Consider the following 23,681-nt stretch of genomic DNA (forward strand, 5'->3'; position numbering starts at 1 on the left):
TTACACTATTGTCAACTACTGAAAATAATAAAATTTTAAAGGTAAAAATAGTATAATGACAACTTAAAAAAATAATAAAATTAAAAAAGAATATATATATATATATATATATATATATATATATATATATATATATATATATATATATATATGTATATATATTAACTAATCGAAATTAGTCAAGGTATACGTTTTTTGTTTGTTTAAAATAATGATTGTACTGTATTGTATTTATGCCCATTTGAATTTTCTTTTCCTGCAGTAGAGTAAAATAAATGTGTAAATGCAACTATAAAAACAAAAGAAGAGGGTTTTTGAAAAATAGTAAAATGACAAATGATCAAAATAATAAATAATATTCAATAAAATTTATAGCATGTTTTCAGACATTTCAATATCAACATTTTAACCTCAGAAGAACTAAGGAATCAATATGTGGTGGAATAAATCTGATTGTCAATCACAACAAATGAAAAGATTTCCTATTCTGACCGGTTATCATTGTTTTGAAGGGTAAAAACAGATCTAAAGAACAGTAGTTTCATTTGAAAATGAAAAGGAGTGATACCAAACTCTTTTAGATTGAAACCTTTGTTTTGTTTTTGATTTTTCAAGTGGTCTCATATTTTATTTCCTTAGCTATACATATATAAAAGTCTTTATTATTAGCTTATGTCTTGTATTCCTTAGATTTCTTAATGAAATTCACTCCTAAAAAGTGATGAAAGAGTCCTACTGTAAATGGGTGGTTCACACAACGATGTAATCATTTATTCACCCTTCACTTGTTTCAAGCCATTATTAGTTTCCTTCTTCTGTTAAACACAAAAGAAGATATTACTTAAAAAGTGCTGAATACCATTGACTTCCATAGTTTTTGTTTTTCCAACTATGGAAATCAAGAGTTACTGGCTTTCAGGTTTCTACTTCTTTAAAAAAAACCACAGAGGAAGAACTTTAAAAAATGTTTGAAACCACTTAAGAGCATTACAATTTCATTTTTGGGTGAACCATCTCTTCTAAGATGAGTGTAAAGAATGCCCCATCTACACTGGAGGCTGACAAGATGTATATTCAAGGTTACTCACTATGGCTCTGTTTCTTAAAATGGCCAATGACAATTGGTGATTGAGATCTGCATACAAAGCCACACCCCTTCACATGGGTATATAAGTGGCATAGCGCAGGTACTCTTCAAATGCTAACCTCAGGTCCGGCTCTCAATAGTGTGCAGCAGCAGACATTCATACTATTAACAATTACACTATCAATTACACATACTTCCACATACATTGACTTTTTCTAATTTTTAAGAATGATTGTAATAATGCGTAGTTTCTAGTTCATAAACAGCTAGTTAATTGATTGCGACAGCACCTTATAAATGATTTTAAACTTACTGGGAAACCCGGCCCTGATGAGTGTCTGCACCTGTACCACTTACAAACTCATATGGATGGGTGTGGCTTAATGTTTAGATGTCATTTCAAATGTCATTGGTCAGAGTGATTACTCTCCTAAGTGGAATCTCACAGTCTCTAATGTCATGTCTCTGTTCCTTCCTTCAGAGCCCAGGTTTACATCCAGAACCAAAATGTTTATGCTATGCAATGCTTTGAGTTACTTTACGAACAGGTTCTGCGAACATAAAATGTTAGTACAGCATATGTACAGGTAATTTGAAATAAAGTGCACATGTTCTTATCCGCATTTGACAGTCATCATGTCTAACTAGTCTTTCTAAATGTGAGTGAATACATTAGTAATGATTTTGCTGACTGCTACAACATTAGTTTTTTTTTTTTGTTTAAAAAAAAAGGCATTTCGAATCGTTTAAAACTACTTTTTCCCCAATGCTAAGTTTGGGAACAACTTGCGCATTAACAGATAAAGCACACTTTGCTGAGAGGTGAGATTAAGTGACTTCTGTGTGTGTTATGCACACAGCAATAATGTAAACAAACGTTCAAATAAAAATAAAAGGCCTGTTTATCATGATTTGCAATGACAAAGCAATTTTTAAAAGTCATTCATTGTCAATAAAATTTGGCAAATTCAGGCAATTCTCTGACCGCTGTATGTAACTTGAATCACCGAATAAAAACCTCCAACTAAACACTAGCACTACTGATGCGAAAGCTGCAGTGGATGTGAAAAAGATTGAATGTAGTGCACAAGGCCTATCAACCAACTTTATGGCGCCTCAAATGGCCAACTCTCATTCAAATAAATGAAGTTCTGTTGATTTGTTGCTGCAAAACACTGTAACCGTGAGCACACCTTACAATGCTATTACTGCAGAACATTTCACATTAATCAGTATTTTGGAAATGCCTCAAGGAGAATACTTGTGTAAGACTTGAAAGACAGCCATATCTTAAATTGACTTATGCTGCAAAATGTCTGGTGTTAAACCAAAATACTGATTAAGAAAGTTATTTCTTGCAGTGTTTGAAACGGTAAAGACGTTCCTTAACAAACCCCCCCTCATCTTCCATGACATAACCACTGAGAGATGAGTACAAAACACAAATCTGTACACTGAGCAGTGCTCATCCTTAAAAGCCAGTTCACAGTTGCAAGATGAAAAGCCACTCGCACCCCTTCAGTCGGGAAAAAAAGTGTCTTCTTTTGAGATGCAGAACTCTTGCTGGAATGTCAGCTCGCTGAATCTTCAGCTAATCACATTAGATGCAGACAATCATCCAGATTATGATCTGTTAAAGTTAAGCAGATGCTGGATCTGTTCTGTTCTACCATAAATCCTCCTGAAGGCGACAGCAGGAGTTACGTCTCAGGGTTGGTTGTGGTCATGATCTTCATGTATTGGGTAAAGATAGTCTCGAAGGCCTCGTCTCTATGGATCATGGCACCAAACACCAGTGGCTGCGAGGAGATAAAATATTGTATCACACTTTGCTAAATTAATAATTAAAACAAAACAAAAGTGTGATTTCTATATTTCTTTTTTTTTTTATTAAAGGTAAGGTTACCAAAATAAAAGTCACCAAATAACTTACAAGCAGGGCATTAAATAAAACTCTTCTATCTATTATCTGCATTAATTCTAGGGATGCATCGAAATGAAAATTCTGGGCGGATGCACTCAGCTGATAACCAAAACTGAAAAATGCTCAAACAATTATTTATTTTATTAAACAATACATTTTTGTAATTACACTTTTGAAATTATATTCAATTAATTAGATTTTACTTATTTTAAAAAATTAAAATTTAAAAATTTAAAAAGCAATAAAAAAACATATTTTATTGATAGCTAATGATTGGAGAGGTGTCATTTTACCAGTGTTGCTTTGACACCCCAGTATCGTTATTACAAGCAGTAGGAACATGTATACTAAATGGCCTATCAGTTCATCCTATTTTGAACTTGGACCACTCTGTTGCTTTGGTCAACACACCAACAAACCAGCTTTTGCAGGGCGCAATGAAATGAATGGGGGTCATAGCGCTGTGCTTTCCACATCTGGTGTGAAAGTCAGTCCAAGTTTTCAGCTGAAAATTTGGTGCATGTCAAATAAATATACTTAGTGAAGATGACTGACAGGCACGTGTGACAAACTAAATTTATTTATTTTTTTTCTAAAAAGATAGTTAATGTTACATTTTTCTAAATAAACAAAAATATACACTAGAACTACCAATAGGTGACGCAAGGTCTGTATGATTAATTGAAAATAAATCGAGATTACAATTGTACGCTAAACATTAATGTCAATATTGACTTCAAATCTGCTTTAAAATGTGTATAAAGCATTGTGAAAAGGACTACACAAATTTACTTGATTAAAGTACCTTTTGTGTTGATGGGGTGGCAATAGAGATGCCCATTCCAGACCCTGGCAGAACTGATAAAACTTTGTACTGTGGGGGAAAAAACAAACAAACATGTTTTTTTTTATTTGTAACCCCTTTTAGTCCACTCTGTAGCTTTTGTTTTCAAGAACTACAAACTTACACTTAGAAATGATTGTCTAAATGACATGTACATCGACCAAAAAAGATTGACAACAACACTTTTGTCCTCATGGACAAAACACTTAAAGAACTGAATTCATTGTGGCTACAGTTCTGTGTTAAGAGAATTTTTGACCCAAATGTTGTCCCAAATATCAGTCTGGATGAGTCAGTGCTAGTTAATAAAAGTCAATTCTCATTCTTTACATTTTGAGCAGTTGAGGTTGATTGATTTTACAGAAAGGTGAATAGTTTATGATGGACACATTACAGCTTTATTCACTATGTACAATATCTGTCCGGTTGGAAGATATCAAAATTGTTTAAAGTTGCTGCAGACTTATTCAGACTTATTGCAGTGACTTATTGACTTATTGCAGTATATAATTCCAACAGAAATGAAATATTGACTAAGAGGCTGGGTTTTATTTTTGCAGTCCTACTCTCGTCTTTCATTCCTATGTAAGTCGTATCTATCTGACCGTTACCAGTTTGCAAATGTAAATGAACAACTGTCAAATGTCAGGCTAGAGAAGTATCGAGTTCCTCAAGGATCCGTTTTAGTCTCTTTACTTGTTACAATATACATGCTGCCCCTAGGAGACATTACTAGGAGGCACATGATTAATTAATTAATTTATTTTTGAAAAGTACAATTTATGTTTTATAATTGCAGGCTAACTATGTTTATGTATTGTATAATATACATATATATATATATATATATATATATATATATATATATATATATATATATATATATATATATATATATAATGTAATAATGTGCACCTTTTTCTAAAGCTGCTAAACAAAATGTACTTGTAGCAAAATAACAGTTTGAGAGGAGTGATTAAGCATATTTTGCCCAAGCCTTGATTTTAAATTAACAGTATTTTAACAATATTTTAAAAGTATGTAAATTAAGTTAAAACAAAGCATAAATTAAACAAGTTTGTTTATTTGTCACATACCAAACTATTTGTCACATACCTTCTGGATATCTGTGATGTCCACCAGTTTGATGACTTTGTTCTTCTTTGAAGACCCCGATCTTGAGCTGGAGCTCTCAAAACACAGGTAGCTGATAGAGGGAAAACCAATGATTATTATATACTGTAGTAATGTATGGTGGAGAGAGTCTGTTTTGTTGACAGAGAAAACATGTAGTATGGGGATGACACAAGTATATATATTCGGGTTCAATGGGTGATAATGTGTTTATTGTTAAACCGAGTAAACACAGTGATGGTGGAGGAAGAGTGTCATGGTTTCGTTCTCATTTCATGGTCATGTCATGGTTTTCTTTAAGAGCTACATGACATAGAGTAAATGCAAATGTAATGTAATGTGATGTGTATTTATATAGCGCATTTATTGTGTATGGCCATACACCTAAAGCGGTTTACAATCATAAGGGGAATCTCTCCACACCATCACCAGTGTGCAGCATCCACTTGGATGATGAGACAGTAGCCACAGGACAACGGCGCCAGTGCGCTCATCACACACCAGCTATAGGTGGAGTGAAGAGACAGAGATAGAGCCAATTCAGTGGATGGGGATGATTGGAAGGCCATGATTATAAGGTCAGATTGTGGGACTTTGGCCAGGACACCAGGGTTACACCCCTTCTCTTTACAAGAAATGCCATGGGATTTTTAATAACCACAGAGAGTCAGGACCTCGTCTAACGTCTCCTCCAAAAGACAGCGCGCACAGACAGTGTAGTGTCCCCTTAACTTTTACTGGTGCATTAGGACTAACACAGACCACAGGTTGAGCGCCCCCTGCTGGCCTCTCTAACACCACTTCCAGCAGCAACCTATTTTTTTTGCCATGTGGTCTTCAATCCAGGTACTGACCAGGCTCAGCTTAGCTTCAATGAGTAACTGGTCTTGGGCTGCAGGGTGATATGGCTGTGGCAATATGTTTATCTGAAATCATCATCAACTATTTTACTATTTATTTTTTTGCAATTAGCCAACAATTGTCATGCCCTAAACCCAGCAAAATGAGTAAAGCATTTCCATGTAGCAGAAAACATTAAAATAATGAAATGGCTGACCAGAGTCCTGATGTAAACCTGATTGAAAATCTCAGGGGAAAAAAGTTATGTCTAAGGATCTTATGCTTTTTGTTTGTTTAGCACAAAATAAAGGTCTATTGTTGATTTGCCTTTGTGTGCTTTTAGCCACAACCAAAACTCTAAGTGTTTTGTTAAAGGTGCAGTAGGTGATTGTCTTCAGAAACATTTTTTGTTGTGCTGGTTGAAAGTCTCTTCACAGTCCAATAGTAATGATTACAGTAAATAATCGGAATGTGTTTATTTGTATTTTTTTATTCTGGGTAAAGCATAAAACTAAAAAATGTTCATCCAATTAAATAGAGTCAGACCGTCATCTCCCTTAGTTCTGATAAGCAGGTCAGACATCTGTTTACGCAGATCCGCCATTAGCGCGTGCCTGTCTGCATCACAAACACATGCGCTCAAGCGAGCTGCGGGAAGCTGAAATCTCCCGGTGAAAGATTGATGTGATTATTTTCAGTTTCATAAGGTACTTTAACAGCATTTATAATGTAGATTTAAATTTAGTTTAACAACAAAGCATCAGTAAATAGCGCTATTCCACCTAGCCTGCTTTATTGAGCTGAAGTTGCTTTTATATTCACATTGAATAATTTTTGAACAATGACAGCCTCCCTATACTGTTTACCATGCTACTCTGAATATTCGCTCTGAAATAAATATCATGTAAGTGTGGCAAAGTAATACATGTAATTCCTGCACAGCGCTGGCACTAACTAACTGGCGAATGACCTGAACTAGTGGGTTGTCTGTCTGCTGTTGTGATGCGGTGCGCGCTCGCAATTTCAGGGGGTGTGGCTTTTAATCGCAGTCCCTCCTCGCCGTCCAAAGGTAATATGCTAAGCGGTTAGCATTTTGGCAGATCACCTACTGCACCTTTAAAGAAAAAACTAATGTTTTGAAATTGTTCTCTAACTTTGATCTGTTGAGCCTTTTAAATTGTTATGATGTAAAATTCTGCCATAAAATAATTCTGAATATGCAAGAGAACTTCAATCTCAGTAGATTTGTCAGGGATAAAAGCAGATGTTTCTTACTTCTCAGTGACGTAGAGCATCCCATTGCGGATGTAGTCAGTGGGCATCTTCCTGTCTCTGTTTATCAGACAGCATCTCCATCCATTCTCACAAACTGAAAAACAAAATTATAATTTGCTTTTAATAAACCTGTAACCATAAGTGTGTCTAACTTAAGTTTGTCTCATCTTCCTCCTAATTAGCGTTCGAGTGCTTATTTGGGATGCAAAAATGACAAGAACAAAGTGACAGAGGGTACTTACTGGGCAGAGGTCTCTCAATTTCAGGTAGGTTGAAGACCTCATGAAACACTCCTTTCTTTGGGTTGTGTGAACGACCACTCTCTTCTTCTCGGGTCACTCCGGGTGGGATAGTGGCTAAACTACTCCGCGATACTACAGGCTGAACCTGAACATAAAATAAAGGGGGCATTTCATTCCTACAACAACTCAAAGTAGCCATTTGCATTCACTGCCAGGCATAACAATAAAGTCAACAAAAAAACAACATCGCCATTTTACTTTCATAATGTGTTGCTTCTTGGTGAAACAGAACATTCATGATCTTTATTAGATAACTAAAGAAAGAAAGAAAACATTTTTATGTATTTTATTTATTTATTTAATTTTTTGGACAAGTCATTCAGTAGGCTAGTTTAAATGTTTTTTTTAGCATGTTGTTTATTAAAAATTTTGTTGTTTTTATATATTAAAGAACTGTTATTTCATCAATGAAAATGGCTTGATACAAACAGAAACATGACAGGCCTGCTGCGCCAGTAACCTGACTGAATGCGTGCAGATTCTAATAATTATTAATGCTGGTTAGTATTTATCTCTATGGCTTCATTTTAGTCTCCTCTTTTTCGTCAACAAAATGCGATGTTCATTCATTAGATGAGCAGATCATGGCATGCACATTCATTATATTCAGCCAATTAGACCTGACAAGTTTCTGTTTCAACCTATATGTGTCTGCTTATAGGCAACAAACATTTATTGTCATTATCATCGTTGACGAAATAAAAAAAGGAGAAAATGTGCTAATGGATCTCTCACAAATATTAGTAAAGTAAATAGGACTCATTTTGATTTCCTGTTGACTTTAGGCTCAAAGCAGCTCTTTAAATACATGAAATAGTTAGTTTTTAGTATGTTTTTTTTTGCATTCATGTGGGTAAGTTGGGTATATTTTGATATATTTGTCAGTGTGATGATGTTTTTGAGAGAAGGAAAATGTTGATGTCAGCAACCGCCATTGAGTTCATATACTGTATGCTGTCACAAACCAACAGCCAAAAACATTTTCAGTGTTGCAAAAGCAGAAAATCTATGATTTATACATGTAATTCTACCTTATTTCAAAACATTTAAGGAACCCAGAATTATATTAAACTAAAAAGAGTTTAAAAATAATGTGAAACCAAAACGACATCAAATTGACATCAAGCATTACGTTAAAAAACATGTCAAAAATGCAAACTGTTTTGATGTCAAAACTTTGATGTCTATTTGACACCCACACATTGATGGTCTTTTGACCACCAAAATGACACAAAAAGTATTATATTTTAAGAAAATGTTATATATTTCTTTATAAATTACAAATGAACTACATTATAAAATTTATTTTGTATTTCTACAAAGTATGTAATATACTTTGATGTCAAAATGACATCAAATTGACATCTAACATTTGCTTCAAAAAAGATTTTAAAAATCGATTACAGGTCTGCCTGTAGTTGATATTGTAAGGTGATTTTTGATCCTAATGTTACATGGCAATAATCAATTTTTGATGCCATTGTTTGATGTCAATTTGATGTCATTTTGATATTAAGGTAGTCAATTGACATCAAAGCCGTTTGCATTTTAGACGTGCTTTTGATGTCGTTTTGACATCAAGGTGCCCTCTTGGAAGTAAATCATTTTTATTTCAGCTGAGAAGACGTTTCTCATTTTCATTTAGTTAGACACAAATAACCATAAAAATGGCAAAAACACACAACAAAAATACTAAACCTTCACCCGCTAAAATTAAAACTAGCAATAAAAACTATACTAAAATTGCAAAGATACTACATAGCAATGAAACTACTTTTTTGGAGCAAAGCAATCATTTTTTTGTCTTGAATGGCACTATGCACATACCCATCACATACAGTAGTCTGTGAAAATGGATTTAAAATGGCACATTATTTGCATACATTACATTCATTTTCATAAGCAGTATAATAATAATAATATATTTTTGAGGCCAGAAGTGTAAATAAAGAGGTGAACAACATTAAATCAATCAAGAAATGTCCATCTGATATTTCACCACATAACTACAAATAAAATACTATTTATTTTTATTTTAAAGCTCACTCCTCTAACACAATACACTGCAACAATGCAAATATTCTATTTTTTTATTGTATTACTGTAAATGGAAAACATAACATTATTTTGAACTGTAAAATTATCCCAGTACATCATAAAGTAACTGCCCATATATAAAGTTTCAATAAACTCCATTTTATATTGTCATATTACACATATATAATAATTCCATTTAATTTTCCACATTATGGTTATACAGTTGTTTGCATTCATTATAGAGTGATTTTTCATTTTATTACAATTATTTTATTACAGCATTGCGAATCTTGTCTGCATTACAACAAAAATAATACGTTTTTATATTATTATAGTGAGAATTTTCTATAAGAAATATGCATAACGTAATGTAATGTGACTGTTAGTAACTTTAGTTAACTTAAAAACTGTTCATATATAATTTTAAATATACTATTTAATATTTTGTATTGATATTTAGGCCATGGTTCACAAAAACAGTCGTCTTGCATCGTATATTATTAAAATAACTCAAAAACATGTTAAAAATCATAGATTTTTCTTATACGAAAGAAAATGATCATCTTCCATGAATATATTTAGTACATAACAGTACAGAAAAAAAATCTAAAAACAAAATGTTTGATTAGTAATCTGCATTGCTAAGAACTTAATTTTAATACTTCGAATGAGATTTTTCTATATATATTTTTTAACCCTCAGATTTCAGATATTCAAATTGTAGAATTTCTGCCAAATATTATCTGATCCTAATCAAAGACCTTAGAATCACAAAGAGGTGACACTCGATAGAACATTCCATTGCAACAGCAGCGCCCAGCAACAGCCCTGGATTCCACCATTTTAGAGTGAAAGCGATCGGCTGTCCATTGGATCTTATTGCTGTCACGATGGCAAGCAGCTGCTTTGTTTTTCATTTATTTATTTAAAAAGCTTATTAAGGCTGAGATGCAACCTGAAAGATGACAATACAACACTTACTAGCACAATCATCAGGACTTTTAATGGTTTATTTTACAGACTTATAATGTTCTGTTGTTCTATTGGAATTTTCATTCCAAAATGGCCACCTCGCCATCTAGTGGCTGTTTCACAAATCGTGTCGCCTCTTGGTGATTCTATGCTCCTTATCCTAATGAAGAATCTTAATTAATTTGTCTCATGCTTCTTCTGCTCCTCATGGCTTTCTCAGTCAAGTCCTATATTAATAGGAGATTGTTAATTCAGTCGAATACTGGTTAACAGGTTTGGGGATTGGGTGGCTTTCATGGCTTATTCTCTGGTTACACAGAGAGACATTTACTGACAGGATCTTGCATCCAGGGCTAGATCTTACTTATCTGGCATAGGGAGTGTGATCTAACACTAACAACACAAGGGTTCATGGAAAGCCTATTTAATTGACTTAATTTATTTTCATTATGGCTGGTTTTGTGATCCAGTGTCACATAAAATATTTCATAATTTGCAATCTTGTGGTGACATACAACATGGAAAGAAACGAATTGGCCATTGGACCGATGTGTGCATTTTAATCCATTTAAACACAAACGAAATTCATATCACAAGGTGCATCTAAATCCAAACACACACACACACACACACACACATACAGGTAAAAAAAAATTAAGGTCAGCTGGTCTGATCACACACACATACACACACAGGTGCTGGGCTGGTAAAAACACAGCACAATCCCTACCTTCTCACACCCAGACAGCTGAGAGAGAAACACAACAGATTATGTGTGACCGTCATGTCAGTGACACACACTGATGTTTACCCTACGAGGCAACACCAATCACTCTCATACACAGAGCCCGACGCTTCCAAACAAATCTTTCAAACGGTTATGACATTTAAAGTGTGAAATCACCCAGGAGGCTGGTGTTAGAGCGTGGCATTGAGCTTTTCCTCTTACCCGTCGTGACACAGTGGCATTGCTGCGTTCTTTCAGCTGCGGGTCGGTGGGCAGGTTGTTCCACATGATGTACGGTGTGTCGTATTTGTCCCGCAGTTTCGGGCAGCTCTTAAACAGGAAATCTATAATGAAGAATTTGATGCCAGCGTAAAGCCCTAAAAGAGAAACAGCACACATCACACCAAGAAAATTGTTCAGTTTAGCCTGATGAATTTCAGCACAAATCTTTTTTTTTTATTTCATTATATTTAATTTAATTAAGACATGATATTGGAAAAATCTTGCTGCGATAAATAAATAAATATATATCTTATGATGTTGTGTGCCTCCTGATTATATATATATATATATATATATATATATATATATATATATATATATATATGTATATATAATTATATACAATTCTATGTCTAAGGTCAACATTATTTTGACATTCAATAACAACGTCAAATTGTGTTGATATTTGGTTGATTTTAGGTTGGACATTGGACATTGACGTCGACATGACGATGAGTTCTGACGTCAATCTGATTGTACGTTGGGGTACAAGGTCAATATGATATCATGTTGACATCCTATGCTTGTAGGGATACATTGTATAAATAATTTCATACAATAATATAAAAATAATGTATTTATATTTTTATTTGTGGTAAATAATCTAATCCTGCGATGTGAATATTGAGGATACACGCATTGTGATATCGATGCTCAAACGATATATTGTTCAGCGTCATAAAATTACATAAAACAATGCTTAGTGGCTCAATGTATTAAAACAGTGTTTTTAAAAGACTAAACACTTTATTGGTATAGTACACAACCAAGTATGTGGTCAGAACACAAACAAATCACAAGTTAGGAAGTATCAAGAGTTTCTCTTTGTCTGTAGCTTTCCTGACGCTCTACCACTTTGTCCTTGTTTGGTTACCCCCGACCGGTGTAATGACTCACAAACAAAATGGCGATGGTTGGCCATGCCTACTTGTAGCTTTATTTGCGCTCTTTAGAAACCTATGGGTGATGTCACGGATACTACGTCCATATCTTTTACAGTCTATGGTAAATACCCTGATACATCAGAGAAATACTGTAAGACCTGCTTAATAATCAAGGAACTTTTTGCTGTACCAAGGCTGCAATGGCAGCAAAGTTACTTGATTATACTTTAAATAGGAAAATAATTTAAAATCTTTTTTTTTTTTTTTTTTTGACCGAGATGCTAATGGTCTAACCTGATTCAGTAATTTATGCTAAGCTAAGCTAAGCTAAAAATGCTTCTGTCAGACCTGATTGGATTCAAAAATGATGTATCACTTTATTTTGATGCTCCCTTTAACACATTTTGTTGAATATAAGTTACAATGCATCTACATGCCAACTATTAGAATATAAGGTGACTGTTAGGCTGGGGTTAGGGTTAGTGTTGTACACTAGTCAGTTGAATGTCAGTTGAAGGAGCAATATCAACAGATATTAAGCAGACAGTCTACTTATAATCAAATGAGAAGTAATTGGCATGTAGTTGTCAACATTATGTGCAATAGGAACTATCAAAATAAAGTGTTACCAAAAATGGTAAAACTCAAATATTTTACTCTTGATTAGTTGTAAAATAAGCTTATTTCCAAAAAAAAAAAAAAAAAGAAAAAAGAAGAGTCAACATAAAGTTTGGAATCGGACCAGCACAGCTGAAATGGTAGGTCAAGAGCAAACACTGGAGTAGATAGACACAAACCAAAGAAATAATCTAAGCAAAAACAGTTATTTAACTGAACACTTATTTAAACAACGCCTACTATTAGAGCAGTTTCACTATAATCAAGTCAAAACGGGAAGGAATAACGTGCTAAAATGACTCAGTGGACACATATAATCAACCCAATGCATGGTTGCGATTCATACAGTGTACAGTTAGGCAAACCCCTATGCAGAGTAAGTTTTTTTTTTCTATAGTCACTACTTACTATATATTCAGTGCTGTTACACAAGAGACAAAACCCACTTGCAATGGCAGTGTTTGTGAATGTTATGAATGCACTCAAAGTGTTTATGTACAGAACATTTGTGGGTTTAAGGGTAATGGTTCTCACCAATCATGAAGCCCATTAGCTTGTAGGGCAAAACGCAGGAGGAGATGAAGGCCACCCACAGAGAAACGTACAACTTCTGAGTGATCTCAGGCTGAACCCACATGAACAAACTGAGGAACACAAACACACAGACATAAACATCCAGTGTTAACACGTACTGCACAGACACTGAGAAATATTGATTAGTTTCCTTCTGTTCGGGTTCTGTGTACTTTTTTACCTGTACATGGTCTGCATATATTTTATGCTTTGTTTACACACAAACACTGATGTGTAATTTTTCTTCCCATCTTTTACTTTTTCCATCCACATGATTGCATTTGCAAATGCAAAATATTTGCCCATTGAAAATTGTCGACAAAATAATCGACAAAATAGTTGCACTAATATATGATTTTTATTCTTATTCCATGCTATTCTATAACTAGTTTTATGTTTGCTGACAGAATAATAATAATTGTTTGCCAAGTTTCTCACAAGAGAGCATGCTTTATGTCAAAATGTTTGCTTTCAAATGCACCTAAACATCTTTTCTCTTTTAATTCAATTTAATTCATAAGAGCTTTATTTGACATGACTTGTCAAGTATTGCCAAAGCATTGAAGATTACATAAGCAATGAATAAAATTGTAAAAAAAAAAAAAAAAAACTAACAAAAAAAAACCAATTAGAATTTGGAAGAAAAAAAAACATACACAAAATAAGACGAGAAAGACTAATATGATTATTAAAAAAGTTAATGGAAGAGAAAATAATAAAATAGTATGACATTCATTCAGATGGTTTGTAATAATATTTCTTACTAGTTTTGTCCACTGGCTGACTCTGTGTTATTGAGTCTGATACATATTTGATACATATGATACATATGCTGTTGATATCAGACTGAAGTTTTCTCCCAGTATATGCCTCAACTTTTCTGTATTTGTTATAGATGTAAAATTTGGTGTTAGGGCTGCACACCATATGGTTTCAGCATCGATATTGCTAAGTAATTATTCGCAACAGTCACATTGCAGGATTTGCAAAGTAAAGTCTGTGTTATATTATTTGCATTTTGTTGAATTATTTTTATGTTTATAATTCAATTGCTCTACATAAATATTGTTAGACTTGGAAAATGATAAAGCACTGTGACCTTATCTTTTTTGTATCTATGCTTTTAATTTGTTTATTAGATTTTATGCAGATGCACTCCCCTACAAAATCATCCCAATCTTCTAAAACGATCAATTCTTTCCAAATGGAGATATTCATGTCATCTGTTGAAATTGCATTCATATCACAAAATATATTGCAGAATACCAAAATATTACAAAGTTCAATTTTTCCAATGTCGTCCTATTTGTGTAATAGGGAGTGTAGTGTAGTAGGGAGTATGCACAGTTTCCTCCATTCTCGGAGATGTGCAGTCTCTACTCTCCATCTTTGTCTGTCTCTCCTGACCTCCAGAATGTGAGCACTCAGTCTGTATTTGCTCAGGGTTTGTTTAACTTCATACTCTTGAACACAGCTCAGTATTTCACTTTCATATTATTTCAACCTGGTTTTATGTTTGCTGGTAAAATTGAGCTTTGTCTGTTCTTGAGAGAAAGCACACTTTTTGAATGCAAACACAAATGCTCCAAAAAGACACATGGCATAGAAAAAAGAACACACACACACACACACACACACACACACACACACACACACACACACACACACACACACACACACTCGCACGCACGCACGCACGCACGCACACACACACACACACACACACACACACACACACACACACACACACATATATATATATATATATATATATATATATATATATATATATATATATATATATATATATATATATTAGGGATGTGCGGAGCAGCCGGTATTTGTATTTGTATTTGTATTTGTTGAGGGGGGAAAAGTATTTGTATTTGTATTTGTATTCGAGTAAAATTCAAAATGGCGCAAAAATATATATTTTTTCTATTACACTTCTAATTTACGTTATAGTGAAAGTATTGTTTAATTATACCCATTATATAAATTATAGATATGCAATATTGGCTGTTGTTTTTGAACATGTGATAAGAAATGTCATTGAAAAGAATATAACATAGAAGCCATTATCTCATCCATGGTTAAACCAACAACTAATAAAATACCATTGTGAATATTATGAACCCCACCACCACCGTTCTTGTTGAAGGACACTGAATAGACAGAATAAAAACAAATAATACTTCAAAAAACTGTACTTCTTCTGAAGGAACTTCTTTCCAATGGACAGAATTCCAAAAACTAATATTAACTAAATAAATCTAAATAAAACCCTGCCCGGGAGATCTGGCAGAACAAAAGTATTCTATATAATACTAAAAGATACAGCACTGCTATTATCATCTGCCAGCCACAAAAAAAGACACAAAGTTTGTTTGTTTGTTTTTTTTTATGTTTGAAACTGACTTGCTGGGGCAGAATGTGGCTGTGTTAATGCTTTTAGGATGCTTTTAGTGCATGTGATAATACATTACATAAGGTTGCGCGGTGCTCTGTTCAGTGAGAAGCGCTCTCTATGGCAAGCCTTTTTAGCATTTAAATCTTTGTTCTGACTCCATAAATATATTAGAGATATCTCTAATTATATTTTGACTAGTCATAATTATAATTCCACTACTCAGAATGACAATTAGACATATCTGCAATTACAATTGTACTAGTACGAAATCAGATGAATTTTGACTAGTAACAATTGTAATTGATATCTCTGAGTTTTTACTAGTCATAATACATTTAGAGATATCTTTAATTCATCATATTTAGAGATATTTACAAATATATTTGAAGATATCTCTAATTAATTTACTAAAAGTCTAATTACAGTTGTAGATATCTTGAATTGGATTTTTGACTAGTCAAAATTCATTTGGAGATATCTCTAATTACAATTGTGACTAGTCAAAACTTATTTAGAGATATCTGCAAATATTTTTCAATGGAAGTCAATGGAGGAATATGACTAGTCAGTCATAATATATTTGCAGATATTTCCAATCTGACTAGTCGAATTATAATTATGACAAGTCAAAATATAATTAGAGATATCTCTAAATATATTTATGGATAGTCTGAACAAGGTTTAAATGCTAAAACGGCTTGCCATACGCTCTCATCCAGTAGCACAGTGGAGAGTTCTCTAGTTATATCCTTTCAGTCGTTTGTTATGCATTGACATGCAGTCAAATATTTCGCCAAACAGTCCTTAGGGATGCGGTGACACGCAGTCAGATATTTTACCGGACAGATCCGCCACTTTTGGCGCGCATAAACAATCATAAAGCTCTCGTGCTGCAGGAAGGAGGAGGTCTGCTGAAGGCGCGCAGCTGACGTGCAGTGAGAGGTTTGCGTCTTTAATAAACTACGGCAGTTTGCGATCACTGAACAGTAAGAATGATTAATAAATCCATATGAAACAACCCCTTAAAAGTCACGTCTCGCTTTCAGTTTCGGGCTTTGGCGCGTTTTGTCTCTCTCTCTCTCTCTCTCTCTCTCTCTCTCTCTCTCTCACACTCACTCACGCGGGCATGCACTGTGGTCTCATGAGGAAACGCTGCTTTTTGATAGTGTTTTTCTTGCTCCCGAATACAAATAATTTTTCAAGTATTTGTTCGAATCAAGTATTCGTAAAAACACGCTATTCGTGCCTTTCCGAATACCGTATTCGGGTTCGGCTCCACCCTTAATATATATATATATATATATATATATATATATATATATTAGGGATGTAACGGTATCAGAATTTCACGGTACGGTAATACCTCGGTATGAATGTCACGGTACGGTATTTATTGAATCATTTACAGGAAAAAAAAAACTTTTGAAAATACTCCCAAAAAAGTGCCAAAAGTGTCAATGACATACAAATTAGCCATCTATCTGTTAGCTTTGAAACAGGAACTTCAATTTTAATAACAAAAAATTATTAAACCATGTAAAAAAATAAAGTTTCAATTTAGTATTGTTAAAAACTCATCACATTTAACATTTAATCACTCACTTAGATAGAGATGGGTTTAAAGGAAAATTATCATATAACTATAATCTGGTAAAAGCTGGTATCTCTGAGTATTTACAATGTCCCCTGCAACAGAAAAAAACCCTCTCATTTGGGACTGAGGATTCTGGGACAAGAGAGATATGACTTGGCCCAGGTTGACAGCAGTGGGTAACGTTGTGCATTGTCTTTCCCTCACTTGAGAGGACAAACCATGAGTGAGATAGAGATCTCTTTGCGGTACAAGTCAATGTCTGCATCAATCTGAACAGTGTGCTGTGTTTCTGCAGTCCCCATGACTGTTATTAGTCGTATTCTCCAACTTGCAGGCACGTGCACACATAGGGCTCAACCTGTGCAGTGCACATGCCCTTTTTAGTCTTGGATAGAAAATGCCCTTCCAAAACGATCAAAAGTGCCCCCGCGACGCGACACAACCTCCGTCCAGTCCAGCCCTTCAGTAGGCGCGCGATAACACCTCTCTTGAGTATGCGCGCTCAACCCCCCCTCGGCGCTTTACAATACGCGCGCCACAACACAGCTGATCAGAACGCGCGCGACAGCACCGCTATTCAGCACGCGCGCGGCGACAACACCCGCTTTAGGTTCGATCATTTCCATCTTTTTTTCATCTCCGCTACTAGCAGCACACTCCATTTCCGCATTACTGGATCTGTAGCGACAACAGACCGCAAAGGATTATGGCCACGCCGGGGCTGATGGGAAATGAAGTTCCAGCTACCTCCCGTTCGCTTCATTCGCCTGAGCAAATTTTCTCAGAATACCTATAGTTTTACCGAGTCATGCGACTTCGGTAATATCGAAAAAATTTAATATTGCGGTATGACGGTATTTACAATACCGTTACATCCCTAATATATATATATATATATATATATATATATATTCTTTTTTACGCCATGTGTCTTTGTGGAGTCCTGTAGTTCAACATGAAAAGGTAAAAGAGTTACTTACTTTTTGATTTTCTCCAAAACATCTGCCATCTTACCAAAAAGGTTCTGCAATCATAAAAAAAATAAATAAAAAAAATGAATAAATTGGAGCAATAAGCAGCATACGATTTGGTCACACTTTACAATACTTTACAAAGCTTTCAGAACAAAACATACTCTAACCACAACTGTCATGACTGCAAGTAAATGCAAGTGACAGATTTTTACTAAACTAAAAATGAATTAAAAGCCTACCTGTGCTTTCTGCGCAACATCTAGAACTAGCTGAAACTTTTCAGACACAGTCAGGTCTTCCTTTGGAGGTTCCTGGGAAACAGACGACAAAGAGAAGAAAGATATATATGTATCATGTTAAACCAAATGCCACTGATGAGCAAACATTACACTGGAAAATCAATTCTTACCACAGGTTCAGAAACTTCAGGCACAATACTCCACTGAATTCTCCATCCTCTACAGAAACATACATTTAATGCTTTTGTTTATATTTGTATGTCGATCTAAATATGTCTATGCAGTATATACATTAACAAAATTGATGTCATTTATTAAAAAAAATGTATAAATACTTAAGAAAATAACTAATAATAAGCAGGCAACTAATATGCAGCCGATATATAAACTTAGCCTAAATTATATAAGTTATAGCTAACTAACTTGTTGAATTTAACTCCTAAAATGGTTTGGCAACATTTCACTTATGTAATATTATCTTATAAAAGATACTTATGAAACAGTAAAAACTTACTTGGCAATGAGGTAATTCAACGACAACCTCAAAATGGCTAAGAACAGAAATAAAGGAATAGCCCAGCCATGCCATGCTGCATTCATGTAAATCTGAAGACAAAATACAACACAAATTACGCAAAAATAGTATTTGAATTACTCACAACAAGTGTAAATCCTAAAATTATAAGCTTAAAAAAAATAAAAACTAAACGAAATAAACATCGATGATATTATTTTTAAATGAAAAGGCTAATTACATAAATCATTTCAAAACTAAGTCCAAATATTAATTAAAACTAAAATAGAAAATGCTATGATATTTATTATAGTTATGATATTTTAATGATAAAGTAATTCAATTTCAAAAAGATAAAAAGTAAGTGTATTGTAAATTTAGTTGTAAAAAGAAAATGAGTTATTATGTGCTAGTCTTACAAAATAATTCATTTAAATAACCCATATGTGTCAAAAAGTAAGGAGATGTATATGTGTAAATATGGAACACTGATGGGCACTCACAATGAAGGCGATAGCTGACGTGTAAACTGAGTGCCAGTTAGATAAGGCGGAAAGATTCCTTAAGAAATTTGTCACTGGTCTGGCACCCCGTTCTAGAAAAAAAAAAAAAAAAATCATGAAAAATTTAAGAAAAAGCATACATTTATACTAATGTTTTAACATTAACAAAACCGGTAATACTTTATTTTGATGGTCCATTTGAGTTTTAGTAGACTGTTATAAACAGACATTTAACTAACTATAAGAAACTTTGCAAGTACATGTCAACTTACACTAACCCTGACCCTAACCCCAACCTAACAGTCTACTGATAATCTAATGAGAATTAGTTGCAATGCAGCTTAAACTCAGCAAACGGACCATCAAAATAAAGTGTGACCACAAAACCACTTTATTAATTAAAAAAGCACTTACTAAGCCGTCGCATATTTTCGGTTAATCTGAAACAAACATAAAATAAGCAAATGTCAGTCTGAGCTATTTGAAAATTCTTCCTAGCAGGCAGCTTGTTGTCAAAACATCAAATTGACATCAAGCATGAAACAAAATACATCAAAAAATGCTAATCGATTTGATGTCGAAACCTTGACGTCTATTTGACATCCACAGTCTGATGGCATTTTGACCAACAAAATAATGGCACAAAAGTAATTATAATTTACTATTTATTTTTAATCAGTCTGAAAGCTCAAATTCAATTTTTTGTATGCCTACAATGCATTGAAACTGACTTGACAATTGTGTCAAAAAACGTCAAAAATCGATTATTACAGGACCCCATTTTTGAAATGTTTTCAACACCAATGTTACACTGTTTCCTAACTAAATGCAATGCGATGTCACAACACATGATCAAAGCTATATTTTTATATTAAATCAAGATTTTGCCACAACCATTTTGAATAGCGGTGTGCAGAATTTCTATTTTAGAAATGTTCTGTTTCTGCAAAGCAACATCATAAACTAATATGACAATTATCCCCTCGGGTTAGGGCTGTGCGATTAATTGAAATCGAATCACAATTTGAAACATTGTGATTAATTAATCTCAAGAGGCTGCAATATATAATATATAAGTATATATGCAAACGAGAATAACGAGTAAGATTTAAGGTGAAGTGCTTCAAAAAATAAACATGCTTGGCTTTCTGCTATGGTGACTCTGACTATGCAACATTACACAAGAAGAAACAATTGAATCTTGTGTCAAGATGTACATTTGTCATTTACGACTCCCCACGACATCCTACGTCAAGGAAATCATGTGATCTGACTAGGGCTTTATACCTAGCCAATTGAGTGTGCACACTTTCATTCTGTCCAATCAGAATTGCGCAACTGACAATAAAATTACACCCACATAAAAAAAAAGAAACAAACAGGAAAGTGCTGACAAGTGGGATGTTGGCGTCTGTTTGTTCAAAAGCATTAATAAACTGTTTAATATTAAAGAAAAACAGCATTTGTAATGAAGGAATACTTTAGTTTCAAAGTCACAGACACCAAACAAAACCAGATATATTTTAAGAGCTGTCGCAGAATTGTTGCCACTGCTTACAGATTATTGAGCTGAAGCTTGAATTAAATTAAAATCAGCTTGAAGTTTGAATTTAAATCAAATCGTAATTGCAAAAACCACAATTAGATATTTTGCCAAAATCACACACCCCTACCTGCTTTATTCAGTGTTAAATTCTACCAATGTGAGTTTGAACACCATTTTACATTATATTTACAGGCAAACTACAATAAGCAGCATAAAATCGTTTATCTCAGATCTTGAAAATGAAAAAAAATTGGCAAATGGTGTGAAAATGAAAGTCAGAACTGTCACATAAGTCACCAGTCACTCAGCCTACTTTTAATAATGTTAAATATGTTAAATATGTATTAATTAGATTATAACCCTTACTATTTCATTGGGAGTGCAGTGGCTGACATTTAAATAAATGACTGTAGCAAGTAATAAGTGTCACGTTGCGTTTGGTGCAGACAGCCAAATTGCTTGTAGCTGGAATCTTGTCACGTCGCGTATAGTTAGAACGCAGTGTTAGATGTCAATTTGATGTGGTTTTGACATCAAAGAAGTCACTTGAAACCAAACCGATCTGTTTTGTTTTTTGACATGTTTTCAATGTCGTTTTGACATCAAGGTGCCCACTCAGCATTCATGTCCTTAGAACGTTACCCTGCCTTCAGCAACATGACTAATTCCTTCCACCAACCGCAGGCTGTCTTGTATTTTTATGTCAAAGTGACACTTAAACCATGTAAATCAATGAAAGCCAACAGCGGTGGGCAGCACACACTCAATAATGCTCTTCTGAGACAGATGGATGTACTTCAATAATCCCTGAGGGCACATTCAACAGACAAAGACCTAATAGCAGCATGTATAATTGAGGCAGTTTTATGCATTGACTGGACATCAGACCCACAAAACTTGCATGGCAAATGCTTTCCACTAAAAACCACAAAAAGCCAAACAAGTCTGGTTTCAAAATAAAGGTCTGCATGAAACAAACAAACCAATAGGGATGCAACGATTAACCAATTTCAATATTAACTGCGCTTTAATAAGTCACTATTAATTAATCGTAAAGCCTTCTCAACATCATGTTTCTGCATGAAACAAAATTGCAGCAACTAATCAAAGTTATGCCAACTGTGCGCTAGTTTAAATTTTCCAGCTTGTACACTGAGGCTAATACTAACACACAGGATTTGGCTTAGGTTATTAACTAAGAGCCGTTCTCATATAGCGTCTTTTTTTGCTGATACTGTGCACATTCGAAGCGACGTGTCGTTTATTTTACAGTGTAAAATTATTACTTCTGTTTAAATGCCAAAAGCGTTATTCAATTGTCCAAAGAGAAATTTACTATTTTTTTGTTTTCAATACTATTTTGTGCTATATTATTTGGTTTCTTTTTATCAAATTTTCCAAACTAGTATTGTTTTGAAATGAACAAATGCATTATAATCATGATGACTGAGTAATCGTGATTATTCCTCTGACTATAATCGTACAACCAAAATCTATAATCGTTGCATCCCTAAAAGCAAGTAGATTTAAAAGTTTATAAAGTTTACAATTACTAGTCTAAAAGGGATAGTTGCCCCAAAAATGCCACCATTTACTCGTCATTTCGGTTTCTTTTTTTTTCTTGTTGAACACAAAGGAAGATATACAAAAAAATTTTGACTTTTGTAGTATTTTTGTTCCCAGTATTGGAGTCGATGGCAGAATATCTTCCTTTTTGTTAAACAGAAAAACATAGTAATTGATAAAAGTTTAAAACCACTTTAGCGTAAGTAACCGGTGAGAACATTTTTCATTTTGGGTTAAACTGTCCCTTTAATAGACCTCAGTAAGTGTACCACATTATCTAAACACAAATAAAAATGTTGTGAAACCCAGGTGTTAACTTATCAGATGATGAAACTTTGAAAATACATTTTTCGACAGTACATCTTTGAACATTGAATGCGCATATTTTGTGAAATCTCATTATTTCTCAGTATTTTTAAAACCTGCTTTAGGTTACTTACTTATTCATTCATTTATTCATTCGTTCATGCTTGACAAAACACAATTTTAAGTATGTATAATGGAAATTCTGAACATATCACATTATTTATGAATGGATTTAACATATATATATATATTTATATATATTATATATATAAATTTATTAAATATATTAATTATATATATTATTTATTATATATATTAATTTATTAAATCCAGCTTTACTTTGTGAATTGTGGTATAAAGTTCATATGAAATAATATATATATATTATTTATTTTATATATTAATTTATTAAATCCAGCTTTACTTTGTGAATTGTGGTATAAAGTTCATATGAAATAATATATATATATTATTTATTTTATATATTAATTTATTAAATCCAGCTTTACTTTGTGAATTGTGGTATAAAG

The 23,681-nt window shown here is 33.7% G+C and overlaps 1 protein-coding gene across 6 annotated transcripts in view; it reads right to left on the reverse strand.

Moving 5' to 3' along the window:
- Positions 1-353: 353 nt before the first annotated feature.
- gramd4a (GRAM domain containing 4a) overlaps positions 354-23,681 on the reverse strand; it is a 105,655-nt gene continuing 82,327 nt past the window's right edge. For 3 of the 6 annotated variants that reach the window (XM_087248320.2, XM_087248322.2, XM_087248324.2), the window contains 14 exons: positions 20,148-20,173; positions 19,734-19,825; positions 19,231-19,322; positions 18,887-18,935; positions 18,717-18,788; positions 18,484-18,527; positions 13,461-13,570; positions 11,365-11,519; positions 11,146-11,163; positions 7,347-7,491; positions 7,105-7,198; positions 4,972-5,062; positions 3,817-3,885; positions 354-2,886 (listed from right to left, as the gene is read on the reverse strand). In XM_087248320.2, the coding sequence (XP_087104446.1) occupies positions 2,788-2,886; positions 3,817-3,885; positions 4,972-5,062; positions 7,105-7,198; positions 7,347-7,491; positions 11,146-11,163; positions 11,365-11,519; positions 13,461-13,570; positions 18,484-18,527; positions 18,717-18,788; positions 18,887-18,935; positions 19,231-19,322; positions 19,734-19,825; positions 20,148-20,173 (1,156 nt within the window). In that variant the 3' untranslated portion in view covers positions 354-2,787. The remainder of the gene's footprint in view (positions 2,887-3,816; positions 3,886-4,971; positions 5,063-7,104; positions 7,199-7,346; positions 7,492-11,145; positions 11,164-11,364; positions 11,520-13,460; positions 13,571-18,483; positions 18,528-18,716; positions 18,789-18,886; positions 18,936-19,230; positions 19,323-19,733; positions 19,826-20,147; positions 20,174-23,681) is intronic. The other 3 variants (XM_087248321.2, XM_087248323.2, XM_087248325.2) reach the window with 1 other exon arrangement.

The sequence above is a fragment of the Danio rerio genome, chromosome 4 (assembly GCF_052040795.2).
Source record: "Danio rerio strain M-AB ecotype USA chromosome 4, GRCz13ab, whole genome shotgun sequence".
Taxonomy (NCBI): Eukaryota; Metazoa; Chordata; class Actinopteri; order Cypriniformes; family Danionidae; genus Danio; species Danio rerio.